This window comes from Periophthalmus magnuspinnatus, chromosome 24 (genome assembly GCF_009829125.3).
Source record: "Periophthalmus magnuspinnatus isolate fPerMag1 chromosome 24, fPerMag1.2.pri, whole genome shotgun sequence".
NCBI classification, from domain to species: domain Eukaryota; kingdom Metazoa; phylum Chordata; class Actinopteri; order Gobiiformes; family Gobiidae; genus Periophthalmus; species Periophthalmus magnuspinnatus.
The window spans coordinates 18384093-18398335 of NC_047149.1; the positions used below are offsets into that span (position 1 = coordinate 18384093).

General features: G+C 38.4%; 5 protein-coding genes across 5 annotated transcripts; all 5 read right to left on the bottom strand.

The window, feature by feature from the left end:
* Window positions 1-808: 808 nt before the first annotated feature.
* LOC117392533 (trace amine-associated receptor 1-like) lies at window positions 809-2215 on the bottom strand. Its single transcript, XM_033990628.2, has 2 exons — window positions 2164-2215; window positions 809-1818 (listed from the first exon to the last, which is right to left on the bottom strand). The coding sequence occupies exons 1-2, from the start codon at window positions 2213-2215 to the stop codon at window positions 809-811; spliced, it is 1062 nt and encodes a 353-aa protein (XP_033846519.2).
* Window positions 2216-2278: 63 nt separating this feature from the next.
* LOC117392534 (trace amine-associated receptor 1-like) lies at window positions 2279-3566 on the bottom strand. The gene is made up of 2 exons (XM_033990629.2): window positions 3557-3566; window positions 2279-3246 (listed from the first exon to the last, which is right to left on the bottom strand). Exons 1-2 carry the CDS (start codon window positions 3564-3566, stop codon window positions 2279-2281), a joined length of 978 nt encoding a protein of 325 aa, XP_033846520.2.
* A 909-nt stretch (window positions 3567-4475) lies between these two features.
* Window positions 4476-5447, bottom strand: LOC117392895 (trace amine-associated receptor 4-like). Its single transcript, XM_033991062.2, has one exon. The coding sequence runs from the start codon at window positions 5445-5447 to the stop codon at window positions 4476-4478; it is 972 nt and encodes a 323-aa protein (XP_033846953.2).
* An 889-nt stretch (window positions 5448-6336) lies between these two features.
* LOC117392535 (trace amine-associated receptor 1-like) lies at window positions 6337-8708 on the bottom strand. Its single transcript, XM_033990630.1, has 3 exons — window positions 8636-8708; window positions 6987-7223; window positions 6337-6914 (listed from the first exon to the last, which is right to left on the bottom strand). Exons 1-3 carry the CDS (start codon window positions 8706-8708, stop codon window positions 6337-6339), a joined length of 888 nt encoding a protein of 295 aa, XP_033846521.1.
* A 3320-nt stretch (window positions 8709-12028) lies between these two features.
* On the bottom strand, window positions 12029-13006 carry LOC117392536 (trace amine-associated receptor 1-like). Its single transcript, XM_033990631.1, has 3 exons — window positions 12979-13006; window positions 12679-12915; window positions 12029-12606 (listed from the first exon to the last, which is right to left on the bottom strand). The coding sequence occupies exons 1-3, from the start codon at window positions 13004-13006 to the stop codon at window positions 12029-12031; spliced, it is 843 nt and encodes a 280-aa protein (XP_033846522.1).
* Between the last annotated feature and the right edge of the window lie 1237 nt (window positions 13007-14243).

The following is a 14243-nucleotide window of genomic DNA, read 5'->3' on the forward strand; positions in this document are numbered from 1 at the left end:
ACAGAAGAGCCAGTCCAAAGTGCAGGCGAGAGGCAGGCCGACGGGCCGGCGGGCCGGCAACCACGGCGGGCCGGCGGGACGACAACCACGGCGGGCCGGCGGGACGACAACCACGGCGGGCCGGCAAGACGACAACCACGGCGGGCCGGCGGGCCGACAACCACGGCGGGATGGCGGGACGGCAACCACGGCGGGACGGCAACCACGGCAACACAAACCAATGCAGTCTCTGTATAAACAGACACAAAGTTTGGACAAGAAACCACACCCTTTTCATCACTATTTGATATTATCAAAATACAACCTTCTTAGTTAGGACAATCTAATTAAATTCAATAATGTCTGTCTGATTTATAAAATCTTACATGGTCTGTGCAAATTTGCCTACATTTTAATCTATGAAATGTTTGATTCTTTTATCTTATTATGATCACTCTTTCAAGAATGCCTTTTGCACATCTGACAAAGGACTACAGATGGAAACTAGCCTTTGGCTAACTCTGGCATATTATGCAGCTGTGCTGTTGATCAGTATGCTCTGTCCTTATAAAAAAAAAAATAAAAATAAAAAAATAATAAATAAATTCATTCATTCATCACCTTCAAAACTTCATGTAAGCTGTTAATATATTTTTCATGTGTCAACACTTGAAATAAATTGGGATGAAACATCAATATTTGAGTTAGATTAAAAAGTCAACACAACATAATTTATATTCAACAGTACTTTGAAATTTTACTTACACTTAAAACAATATAGCATAATCAGAGTTTACATGCAGACATAATGAAGTTGCTGACACTGGAATCATCCCATCAGTTTTGTACTTGCTAGGTTACTTTTGAATATTTGTCCAAATACAATCATTTTGCAGGCAGACCTGAACCAGCTGTAGAAGAAGGCGTAAATGAAAGGATTCAGCATTGAGTTGGACAGTGTGAGCCAGTTGAGAGCTTCAATCAGAGAGAATGGTGGAGTTTCACTGGTTAAAGGCAGAAAGACAATGCACAGAAAGTATGGAGTCATACATAAGAGGAAGACTCCCATCACTATGGCCAGGGTTTTAGTGGCCTTCCTCTCCGTCTTACTTATCGTACCACATTTTGAAATTTGGATGCTGCTTCTCTGTCTCTGAGCCACAAAGAAAATTTTAAGATATATGCAAATCATTATAACTGCAGGCATGAAAAAAGCAAAAATAGATCCTGTTATGTTGGTCAATACTACATCAAGACATGGCTCTGTACATGCTTCCTGATTGTTTCCTTCAATCAGTATACTACTACCAATCATAGCAGCAACACTCCAAGTCATAAAGATCATGAACCCAGCCACACGTCCAGTTACTATGTTCTTATATGTGAGAGGTTTACATATGGCATAATATCTGTCAATGGAAATACAGCACAAGTTTAGAATAGACGAAGTACTTAGTGTGATATCAAACCAAGCTCGTATTTTACAAAAGACATTTTCTTGATAGAGACAAGAGGTCAGAGTCTGAGCCATGCTAAAAGGAAAAACTACGACTCCCACCAGCAGGTCTGCCACAGCCAGAGACAGGATCAGGTAATTTGTGGGAATGTGCAGCTGCTTGAAATAAACAATGGAGATTATAACAAGAAGGTTTCCACAAACTGTTGCTAGACATAAACAGGAAATTACTATATATAGAAAAACACATAATATAGAAGGGTTGTGGAGAAAAATATAAGTTGCATTATATAATTCAAAGCAAGGATGGGTGTCAGAGTAGGTCTGGTTCATATCTAAAACATACAATTCAAAAGTACATTTTATCAGTTGTTGTTTTTCTTCTTTTTCCACGCCCACAAGGACAAACCATATCTCATCCAATCATAATATTTATGTAAATTGGTGAGTGTCAAGTGACTGCTCATTAAAAAAAAAAAAAAAAAAAAAAGTTATTCACAATGTATAAGGTGACTTTCATGCATTGAAGTACAACAAGTAGAGTCTATTGTTATTCTTTCGTTGTGGAGTGTGGAAATCTCAATATTGCATTCATGTAATGTCAATGAGGCTTTATTTTTGAAAGGAAACATTGTTCAAATTTGCTTGAAAATGGAAACTGAAAATGGAGATTATCATAAAATTTCCACAAGGCAACAAAGACTTTGTATGTTCCAAGTCTGCAGAACCCGTCTCTATGGACTGGATATTCCCCTCATTGAAGTCTGTTGTAACAGACATGATAAATGTCCTTGATTTTATTTTAAGCAGATGCTGCCTGCAAACAAACCTCTTTCTCAAACATCACACTAGTTTAATGCTGGCAAAGTTGCCTGAGAATATTTGTCCGCTTAATATCATTTTGCAGGAAGATCTGAACCAGCTGTAGAAGAAGGCGTAAATGAAAGGATTGAGCATTGAGTTGGACAGTGTGAGCCAGTTGAGTGCTTCAATCAGAGGGAATGGTGGAGTTTCACTGGCTAAAGGCAGAAAGACAATGCACAGAAAGTATGGAGTCATACATAAGAGGAAGACTCCCATCACTATGGCCAGGGTTTTAGTGGCCTTCCTCTCCGTCTTACTTATCGTACCACATTTAGAAATCTGAATGCTGTTTCTCTGTTTCTGAGCCACAATGAAGATCTTAGTGTAAATGCACAACATTATGACAGCAGGCATAAAAAAGGAAAAGACAGGACCTGAGACATTAGACAGAATAACATTCACAGAGCATATTTCTTCACATGTTCCTTGGCTGTATCCACCAATGACAATACCAATACCAATCACAGCTGCTAGACTCCAAGTCATAAAGATCATGACCCCAGCCACACGTCCTGTAACTATGTTCTTATATGTGAGAGGTTTACATATGGCATAATATCTGTCAATGGAAATACAGCACAAGTTTAGAATAGAAGAAGTACAAAGGCTTGCATCAAAACAATCTCGTATTTTGAAAAAGACATTTTCGTGATAGAGACAGGAGGTCAGAGTCTGAGCCATGCTAAAGGGAAAAACTATGACTCCCACCAGCAGGTCTGCCACAGCCAGAGACAGGATCAGGTAGTTTGTGGGAATGTGCAGCTGCTTGAAATAAACAATGGAGATTATAACAAGAAGGTTTCCACAAACTGTTACCGCTGACAACAGTCCAAGATATATCAGCGCACATAGAGTGGACGACTCAGGAGGGAACAACAAAGTAGTAAAATTATCTAACTGAAAACATGGATGAATATTATATACAGTGTAAATGGCATTCATTGTCACTTTTGGATGGAAGCTCCTTACTCAGATCTATTATTACAGTCAAATGTCATCAGTTTCCCTGCCGCTCACTGAGACACTGGGCCTGCTAACATGTTATATAGACACCAACCTTAAAATCTGTGATCACTCATCCAATCAGATTGTTAGGAGTCTGGTCTGTGTTTCTGAGTGCATGAGATAAGAGATGACGTAGTTGGAAAATTGTATTTAAATAATTCATCTAAATAGTTCATGCATCTTTATTCCTATAAAGTTCCTTGCCTGAGTAATGTAACACCCAAAGGGGCCTGTTGAAGTTGAGATACTTACAGAACACCATTCAACTAATGTTATGTACACTCCTGGTGAATGCATGTGATTCTCTGACAAAAGCAACTAGAGAGACATTCTTTAGTCCTCTTGCAGTTACATAAAAATATTTAAAAAAACTAACATGGCAAAAAGTACTTTTTTTTCTTAGCTTTTTACCATGTTATCATCAAAAATGTGTGTGTGTGGGGGTGTGTGTGTGTGTGTATATATATATATATATATATATATATATATATATATATATATATATATATATATATATATATATATATATATATATATATCCATTCTTGTTTGAGTATTTTAATCATCTGTCCTGGGCCCTATTTGAACCCCCCTTACAGTTGGCTATAAGATTTGTCCAATGCTCAGTCCACAATCCAAGCTCCCACATGAAATTCCCCATAAATATACAAAAGCCTGATACAAAACAATACACTACAGCTTTATATGTGCAGTAGTTTCATTAGCACAACACACGGCAATCGTAAAGTGATGGCTCTGTGAAGAGGGAGTGACTTTTGATTCAGAGCATCAAAACTAAAGTGAAACTTATAAAACATATTAATACATTGCAAATTTAGCATTTATGTTACGTATTAGCAGTTAATACTCCATAGAAGTAAAATATCCCTCTTTAAGTGTGGGTGCTTTAAACATTAGGAAAACAAGGGATTATTATCTTTTTTTAAAAATACACTGGCTGTTCACCTTTGTGTAAATAATAGCAGATATTTTGCCATTGGTGTAATGTTTTATTTGATGTTTCTTTCCATAAGTTCAATCTTAACTACAGTGTTACATTATAATGGCTTTGACGCTAGCATATAATGTCTGTATTCTTTTCAAATGGGGGCAAGGAATGTACAGGTTGATAATGTAAAGGCACAACTTAAAATCTAGTTACCTTCAATAATCACATCAGTCTTATGTTTGTAATGTTGCCCGTGAAAATTTGTCCACTTAATATAATTTTACAGGCAGACCTGAACCAACTGTAGAAGAAGGCGTAAATGAAAGGATTGAGCATTGAGTTGGACAGTGTGAGCCAGTTGAGTGCTTCAATCAGAGAGAATGGTGGAGTTTCACTGGTTAAAGGCAGAAAGACAATGCACAAAAAGTATGGAGTCATACATAAGAGGAAGACTCCCATCACTATGGCCAGGGTTTTAGTGGCCTTCCTCTCCATCTTACTTATGGCACCACATTTAGAAGTCTGAATGTTGTTTCTCTGTTTCTGAGCCACGATGAAGATCTTGATATAAATACAAAGCATGATAAATGCAGGCATGAAAAATGCAAAAATAGCCCCAGCTACTGTAATCAAGAAGTCAACGAGACACATCTCTACACATGTGCCCTGACTATGTCCTCCAATGACGATACTAGTACCAACCACAGCAGCAGCAGTCCAGCTCATGAAGATCATTCCCCCAGCCACACGCACTGTAACTGTGTTCTTATATGTGAGAGGTTTACATATGGCATAATATCTGTCAATGGAAATACAGCACAAGTTCAGAATAGATGAAGTACTGATAGTAACATCAAAACAATCTCGTATTTTGCAAAAGACATTTTCGTGATAGAGACAGGAGGTCAGAGTCTGAGCCATGCTAAAGGGAAAAACTACGACTCCCACCAGCAGGTCTGCCACAGCCAGAGACAGGATCAGGTAGTTTGTGGGAATGTGCAGCTGCTTGAAATAAACAATGGAGATTATAACAAGAAGGTTTCCACAAACTGTTACTGCTGACAACAGTCCAAGCACAAGATATATCAGCGCACATAGAGTGGACGACTCAGGAGGGAACAACAAAGTAGTAAAATTATCTAACTGAAAACATGGATGAATATTATGCACAGTGTGGGATGCATTCATCTTCATTGTATAGCCTCTTAGTTATGTTGGTAACTCTAACTAAACAATCACATCTAATGACAAAAAAAAAACACACTGGGCACTGTGACTCTGGGATGAACCACTGATTTTATTGGCACCATCCTCAAAGTACCACTGACGAAACAACTGGCAGCCAATCAGATTTCTATAAAAATTGATCACATGTTCTCTCAAAATCTTATCATCAAGTAAATAAATGTTGGTTATCAGTGCAGTCCACGGTATGATTCTTGTACTTAATTTCTTAAGCTACAATCACAATGACCCATATGAATGATTTTCTCAAACGAATCTCCCAGGTCGTACAAACTCTGGAGCTCACGGAGGGGGACAAAGTTTCTTACAACCTTCTGACGTTTCTTTCAACCTTTTCACTGCAAGCTCAAGACCATTGTAGGAAATGAACCAAAAAAAATGCTCACGCCATTTATAACCATTTGTGTGGGTCACTGCCTATTGCACAAATTTATAAAAATAAACCAAAGAGAAAAAGGAAAATAACCAAAACAGCTTGAATTCATATTATTTACTCATACATATTATGAGGACATGAACACAACTGAGTTAGCACGACTGCAATTTTAAAATGAAAGTTATTCAAATTATTCAGACTAAGACTTTTCTTTTCTTGAGGATTAGTTATCGAGCTTTGGTTTATTCAGATGCACAGTACATTAATTAGATGTGACCCATTGTTAGTTTAAATTCTTTCAATCTTATAAATATATTAAAACTATATTTTTCTGGTTGCATGATATTTTCATTCAACTAAAATTAGACTTCAAACTCTTCTCTAAAATCTAATGTAGGTATGTTTTTGTGAAATTTAACACTGAACACTATCAAAAAAGTATCAAAGAAATTAACTCCTGATTTATTCCAATTTGCAGTTGGCAAAATCACCCATGAATATTTTTCCAGAGATTATCATTCTGAATGCAGCTCTGAACCAGCTATAGAAGAAAGCATAAATAAAGGGGTTGAGGGTTGAATTTATGAGTGCGAGCCAGTTTAGAAATTCAATGAAGGCCAGAGGTAGGAGAGAACCAGGGTCAAAAGACATAACAGTTGTACAAATATAGAATGGCAACCAACATAACAGAAATAAACCCATCACTGTGGCTAAAGTCTTGGTTGCTTTTTTCTCCATTTTACTAACTCCGCTCTGGGTTCCTTGGATACTTTGTGCTTGCTTTTGAGCTACAAGAAAAATGTTCAAATATATACATAACATTACAAACACTGGTACATAAAAGGCAAAAATAAGGCACATTATATTCACAAGAATAACATTATGAAAGCAATTTCCCTCGCATGGTATTTGGTTCATTATTGTAAGACCGATTCCAATAAAAGCTGAAATTGTCCAACTAACAAATATCATAACTAGGACTACACTGTCAGTTATTTTAGCTTTGTAAGTCAAAGGCTGGCAGACGGAGTAATACCTATCAATAGAAATACAGCACAAGTTGAGAATCGAAGAAGTACACAAGGACATGTCAAAAGTACTGCGAACTATGCAAAACAGTTCCCTTTCAAACAGACATGAGCTGATGGAGAATTGTATAGTAAGAGGGAAGACAACAAATCCAACCAGTAAATCAGCCATCGCTAGGGACAAAATAAGATAGTTTGTAGGAGTGTGGAGCTGTCGAAAATATATAATAGAAATGATTACAAGAAGGTTGCCACAAATTGTAATCAAAGACAACAAACCAATGCAAAAATTCAATAAAATACAAAGAGCCGAAGGGTTGTCTGTCAATACAAAGGAATTCACATTAAGTCTATGACATGGGTGTATTTCAATATAGCTATCACTTCTGTTCAGTCGCATTTCTGTGTCCATTTTGTATTGTGCAATTACAAAGGTAATTATTACAACTGGATTCTCTGACCTACATCACTGGCAGGTGTCCTGGCCAACTGCAGCAAGGATAGACATAACACCTATATTTATAATCCTTCCTTATGACTAATGTTGCAATAAATTTCATTTGTCCAATCAGAGAATGAATTACAACCTGTGATGTAACTTGGCTTACACATTCAGAATGTATGTGGATTAGCAGAAAATTGCAGTATTTAAGCGATAGTTACAAATTCAATATGATTTTAGAGTTATTGGTTAAACAAATAAAAAAAAAAAGGAGTCTGACATGAATTTCTATAGCCACACCATTCACTCTAATGAAAAGGTATTATCTACACGCGAAAGTAATATATAATATATGTACTCCCGGTGATTACATGTGATTCCCAGATTGAAAAACCCAGCCAGAAGGAGAGAGGCCCATCCATCCGCTTATCCGGAGCAGGGTCGTGGGAACAGCAGTCTAAGCAGAGACTCCCACATTTTTCTCACACTGGATACTTCCTTCAGTTCCTCTGGGGAGACCCACAGGTGTTTCCAGGCCAGCCGAGAGACATAGTCCCCCCAGCGTGTCCTGGGTCTTCCACGGGGCCTTCTTCTGGTTGGACATGCTTCTGGGAGCATCTAGGAGCCATCCAGAACAGATGCCCAAGGAGCATAGAAATGTAGATAGACTGGTAAACTTAGAGGTTCACCATTAGACTCAGCTCCTTCTTCACAACATCATCTGCAAACAGTAGAGATGACATCCTGTGGTCCAGGTAGCCCTGATATGCCCTGAGAACCGGTGTGACGTACCTCTGGCATGCAAACACAGCACCTACCCATCTTATATAGCAAAGGGTTGCTGACCCCATAGTCCCAAAACACACCGCACAGGGTTCTCCAGATTCACACAGCGCATGTGGACTGATTGGCAAAAATCCCATGAACCCTCAAGCACCCAATGGAGAGTATAGAGCTAGCCCGGTGTTCTACAACCAGGACGAAAACCACACTGCTCCCCTTCAATCCAAGATTCGATTCGATTTGATCTCTTCTTTCTCCTCTACATTACCCTGGAATAGACCTTATCAGGGAGGCTGTGTGATCCTTTTATAGTTTGAGGTGGAGCACACGGGTCCCTCTTATTAAACAGAGGGACCACCACCACTCCAGTCTGCCAATCCAGAAGTACTGTCTCCAACCGTCACATTACAGAGATATGTCAGCCAAGACAGCCAGACAACATCCAGAGACTTTAGATGCTTAGGACGTATCTCAATGACCCCCAGAGCCTGTCCATCAAAGAGCTTACCAGCCACCTCAGTGACTTCAGCTTGGGTGATGGATGAGTCCACCTCTGAGTGTTTCGTCTCTGCTTCCTCCATGCAAGATGTAACAGAAGGATTGAGGAGATCCTCAAAATATTCCTCTCATCGTCCAACAACATCTCAGTCAAGGTCAAAAGCTCTCCACCCACACTATAATTTGTATTGGTGAAGAACTGTTTTCCCCTCATAGTCCTCCTCCATAGCCTTACCAAACACTTCCCAAGCCCAAGTGTTTGCCTCTATGACTACAAGAGCTGGGGTTACTCTTAGCCTGCCAGTACCTGTCAGCTGCCTCAGGAGTTTCACAAGACTACAAGACTTGATAGGACTTCTTATTCTGCCTGATAGCATCTCTTGCTTCTGGCAGGTTGTGATTGGTTGATAGCTGAATCCCTCTCCTCACCCTAGTGTCCAGAACACATGGCAGAAGGTCAGATGACACGACAACAAAGTTAATCATTGAACTTCGGCCTAGGGTGTCCTGGTGCTACATGCACTGGCACCCTTGTTCTTGAACATAGTGTTAGTTATGGACAAAACCGTGACTAGCACTGAAGTTCAATAACAAAACAAAGCTCGGGTTTAGATTAGGGAGACCATTCCTCCAATCACTCCTCTCCAGGTGTCACTGTCCTTTCCCACGTGGGCTTTGAAGTGCCACAGTAGAACAGCGGAGTCCCTGGTTGGTGCACTGTCCATTACAGTTCCCAGGGACTGCAAGAAGGCTGGGTATTCTGCACTGCTGTTCAGCTCATAAACCGACAACAACAGTGAGAGACCTGTCACTCACCCAAAGGTGCAGGGACGCAATCCTCTCGCTCACTGGGGAAAATTTCAACATGTGGTAGTTGAGCTGTAGGGCAATAAGTAAGCCTACACCAGCTCGCCACCTCTCCTCATGGGCAACTCTAGAGAAATGGGAACCATATCCTCTCTCACAGAGTTGGTTCCAGAGCCCAAGCTATGCATAGAATGATGCCAGGCTATTTCTAGTCAATAATGACCAATCTCCTGCACAAGCTCCTGCTCCTTACCCCATAGCGAGTCCAGACGAGCAGCTCAGTGTGACAATGGTGAACTGTGCTTCAAGCTCTTCACGCTCCACCACATGTTTTTGTTTATGTGACCTCATCAAACATGCTCTTTCTTTGCCACACTTCAATCTGCTCTCCGCTTTGCAAATGCTAGGGCCAATCATATCCAATGTCTGGCAAATATGAGCATGTCAATAGCCAGTGGGCAAAATGAGGTAGATGAGTAACGCCTCCCACTTTGGGTTGGCTGCCATTTTCCTTGCAGTAGAGGAGATGGGTCTCTGGACATGATTCCTTTGGCCTCAATGCACATTCAGTGCCCTATTTCAGAAGCTTCTCTGGACACATTTACACATCCTGCCCATGAGCCTTTAGTTGACTGTCTAGTGCTGTGTGTTATGTGTGTAATAGGCTTCACCACATAGTGGTGCTAGGGGCATCAATTGCTTCAAGGTTTTAAATGACAAATCATACCCGATATTTGCACTGCAGCTTGATTGTGTTACTTTGAGAACACAGCAGACCTACAGTAGCACCTACTTTGTATTCTTATCTGTTGATGCTCTGTTTATAAATCTAATTCAATAAATTCTGAAATACTCACATTACTTATTTTTTTGGGAATTATTTTCTGTAGCTCTAAGTTTATTTAGATTAGGTTGATTCATCAGGTGTGACCAGTTTTTACTGTAAACTCAAACTTCTCTAGCATTTGATAAGCTTAACCATTGTGTATGCATGAGTATACAGTAGTGCTGTGATCTAAGTGTTGTTGTGTCCCTGGGCAAGACACTCACGTTTGCTGCTCCTCTCAGTGCTGCCTGTTGGCATGTGACAAAATAGTTTTCCCATATTCATTCTAAAGCATACAAGAAGGATGGTTAACAGATATAGTAATTTATTTTTGAGTAGTGATGTAAGCAAACAGACATTAAACATCTTTAGTTGAGGTATGCACAATATGTGTTTATTGTTTATTATTCTTAGTGTTGTCAATGTCATATTTTTGTTCATTAAAACTGTGACTAAATTACATACTTTTTTTTTAAACTAAAAGTAATTCAAATTTTGTGGAATGATAAAACTAAACATAAATGAATGAAAGTAATGAGTGGAAACTATATCCAAGTTTGTTTTTTGTTTTGTTTTTTCCTTTGCAATTCCAGACCCCCAAAGTCTAGACCATAAACACTACTCAACAAAACTCAACGTCCAAGCAATACATGTGTAAGTTTCAATTCAATTTCAATTTCAATTTTCAATTTAATTTTTTATTTCATTAAAACAAAACAAATCAATGCAACATATCTGCATACAGTATTTCAGCTTTTGTACAATTATGATAAATGAATGAAAGAGCACAGAAAGAAGCAAAAGCTTATAATATCTGCCCCTTATCAACTCTGACTCTTATTCCTTCCAGTGTGTTGCACTGTTACATTATACAAAATCAAACTTAGATGCGCAGCTTTACAAAAAAAATAAATAAATAAAATAAAAAATCATCCTGTCACATAGCAGTTATATACTTTCTTAATAATGATAATTTCAAGCTTTTCTTAAACATATAAATGGACTTGGATTCTTTAATATTACTTTCAAGTCTGTTCCAAAGACTGACTCCCTTGATTGAAATACATCTTTTCTAAACTCTCATCAGCTTTCTCATCAGCAATGCTATTCACATGTTGTCCCCTGTCCCACTCCCCCTGTGGAGTGTAACTCTTTCAGATGCCCCGATGACAGCTGGACCCTCTCCTCCTCCCCGCCTGGCCCTCCTCCTTGCCTGGCTCTCCTCCTCCTCGCCTGGCTCTCCTCCTCCTCGCCCGGCTCTCCTCCTCCTCGCCCGGCTCTCCTCCTCCTCGTCTGGTCTTCCTCCTCCTCGCCTGGCCGGCTTTTTCTTGTTTTGTCTGATTTTTCCTGTTTTGTCTGATTTTTCCTGTTGTTTTGTTTTTTGTGTGTTTGCGGCACGGTGGCTGAGTGGCAACACTCATGTCTCACAGCAAGAAGGTTTGGTTCGATCCCCAGGTCACCAGGCCTTTCTGTGTGGAGTTTTTCATGTTTCTCCCCGTGTCTGGATGGGTTTCCTCCGGGTACTCCGGTTTCCCCCATCAACCAAAAACATGAACGCCCTTTGAGACAACTGTTGTTGTGATTTTGGGCGTTACAAAAATAAATGAATTGAATTGAATTGAATTAAACTCTGGCTTAGAAAATAAATCACAATGCTTCATGAAACTGGAAGTTTCATGAAGCAGTCTAATATAATTTATCATTTTTGGTTGAATTGGCATGATATTTAACTAAACTTCCAGTCCTTATATAAAGTTACAAACTCCTGATTTATTCCAATTTGCAGTTGGCAAAATCACCTATTAATATTTTTCCAGAGATTATCATTCTGAATGCAGCTCTGAACCAGCTATAGAAGAAAGCATAAATAAAGGGGTTGAGGGTTGAATTTATGAGTGCGAGCCAGTTTAAGAATTCAATGAAGGACAGAGGAACGAGCGAATGCGAGCTAAAGGATATAATAGTTGTACAAATATAGAATGGCAACCAACATAACAGAAAAAATCCCATCACTGTGGCTAAAGTCTTGGTTGCTTTTTTCTCCATTTTATTAACTCCGCTCTGAGTTTCTACGATACTTTGTGCTTGCTTTTGAGCTACAAGAAAAATCTTAAAATATATGCATAACATTATAAACACTGGTGCATAAAAGGCAAAAATAAGACACATTATATTTGCAAGAACAACATCAACAAAGCAATTTGCTTCACATGGTATTTGGTTCATTATTGTAAGACCGATTCCAATAAAAGCTGAAATTGTCCAACTAACAAATATCATAACTAGGACTACACTGTCAGTTATTTTAGCTTTGTAAGTCAAAGGCTGGCAGACGGAGTAATACCTATCAATAGAAATACAGCACAAGTTGAGAATCGAAGAAGTACACAAGGACATGTCAAAAGTACTGCGAACTATGCAAAACAGTTCCCTTTCAACCCGACATGAGCTGATGGAGAATTGTATAGTAAGAGGGAAGACAACAAATCCAACCAGTAAATCAGCCATCGCTAGGGACAAAATAAGATAGTTTGTAGGAGTGTGGAGCTGTCGAAAATATATAATAGAAATGATTACAAGAAGGTTGCCACAAATTGTAATCAAAGACAACAAACCAATGCAAAAATTCAATAAAATACAAAGAGCTGAAGGGTTGTCTGTCAATACAAAGGAATTCACATTAAGTCTATGACATGGGTGTATTTCAATATAGCTATCACTTCTGTTCAGTCGCATTTCTGTGTCCATTTTGTATTGTGCATTTACAAAGGTAATTATTACAACTGGATTCTCTGACCTACGTCACTGGCAGGTGTCCTGGCCAACTGCAGCAAGGATAGACATAACACCTATATTTATAATCCTTCCTTATGACTAATGTTGCAATAAATTTCATTTGTCCAATCAGAGAATTAATTACAACCTGTGATGTAAGTTGGCTTACACAATCATAATTTATGTGTTTTAGCAGAAAATGTTTATATTTAAGTGCTGAGAATAAAAAGGGTGCAAGTGAATTTTAATAAAACATTCAGTACTATTTAGAGTTACTGGTTACTGTTTTTTTTTTTTTTTTTCATTTTTCAATGCCATGTGCAACAACCAGTATTGTCAAATAGTTTCAGAAGTCAATGCTTAGTAACACTTTTTAATTCATAGATGGTATTAATAGATGAAAAAATACATTTTGAATTTCTGAACAATTAAAGTTTTAGGTCTTTCTTGTTTAAAGGCCCTGTACTTGATTATTTCCCATGTATCTGAGCAAATCTTGTCTTGCCCCAGTACAGATATACTGTATAAGCTGCTCCTGAGGTCTAAATCGTTGTCTTAATGTGCTGGTTTATAGATTTGTTTCTCAGTGAAGTTTTATTTTTGTCATCACCAACAATTATATAATGTTTTTTAGTCTTGCACCAGATAGACAAACCGGAAACATGGTACAGTTTTACATTTTCCTGTACTGTATTTGTATTTGCCTTATTAAAATATCAAAATATCTCAAGCATGTGCTTAACATGTCGGCTTAAGATGTTGGCTTAGTGGTTAGAGTGTTCACTCTCCAACCAAAAGTTCATCAGTTTGATCCCAACTTTGACCTTGAAGACTAGAGTATGAGTGAATAGGCTTTGCTTCTGTCGGTCTACACCAGGGCAGCTATGGTTACAAAGTGACCTTACCACCAGCCAGTGTGGCCTGAATACATAAACTACTAGTCAAAAGTTTGGGCACACCCTCTCATTTTTTTTTTTTTTTACTACTATCTACATTTTATACACATATGGAAGACATATATGAAGCAAGATATATGGAATTATGTGGTAAAGATAAAAAAGTTGAATAACTACTAAATATTTTTTGACTGGGCAAAGGGTGGCTACTTTGAGGATAAAATATTTAAACAAATATTTAACAGAATTATGTTTGGTTTTTTTTCTTTGCTACATAATTCCATATATCTTACTTCATATATTTCATGCCTTCA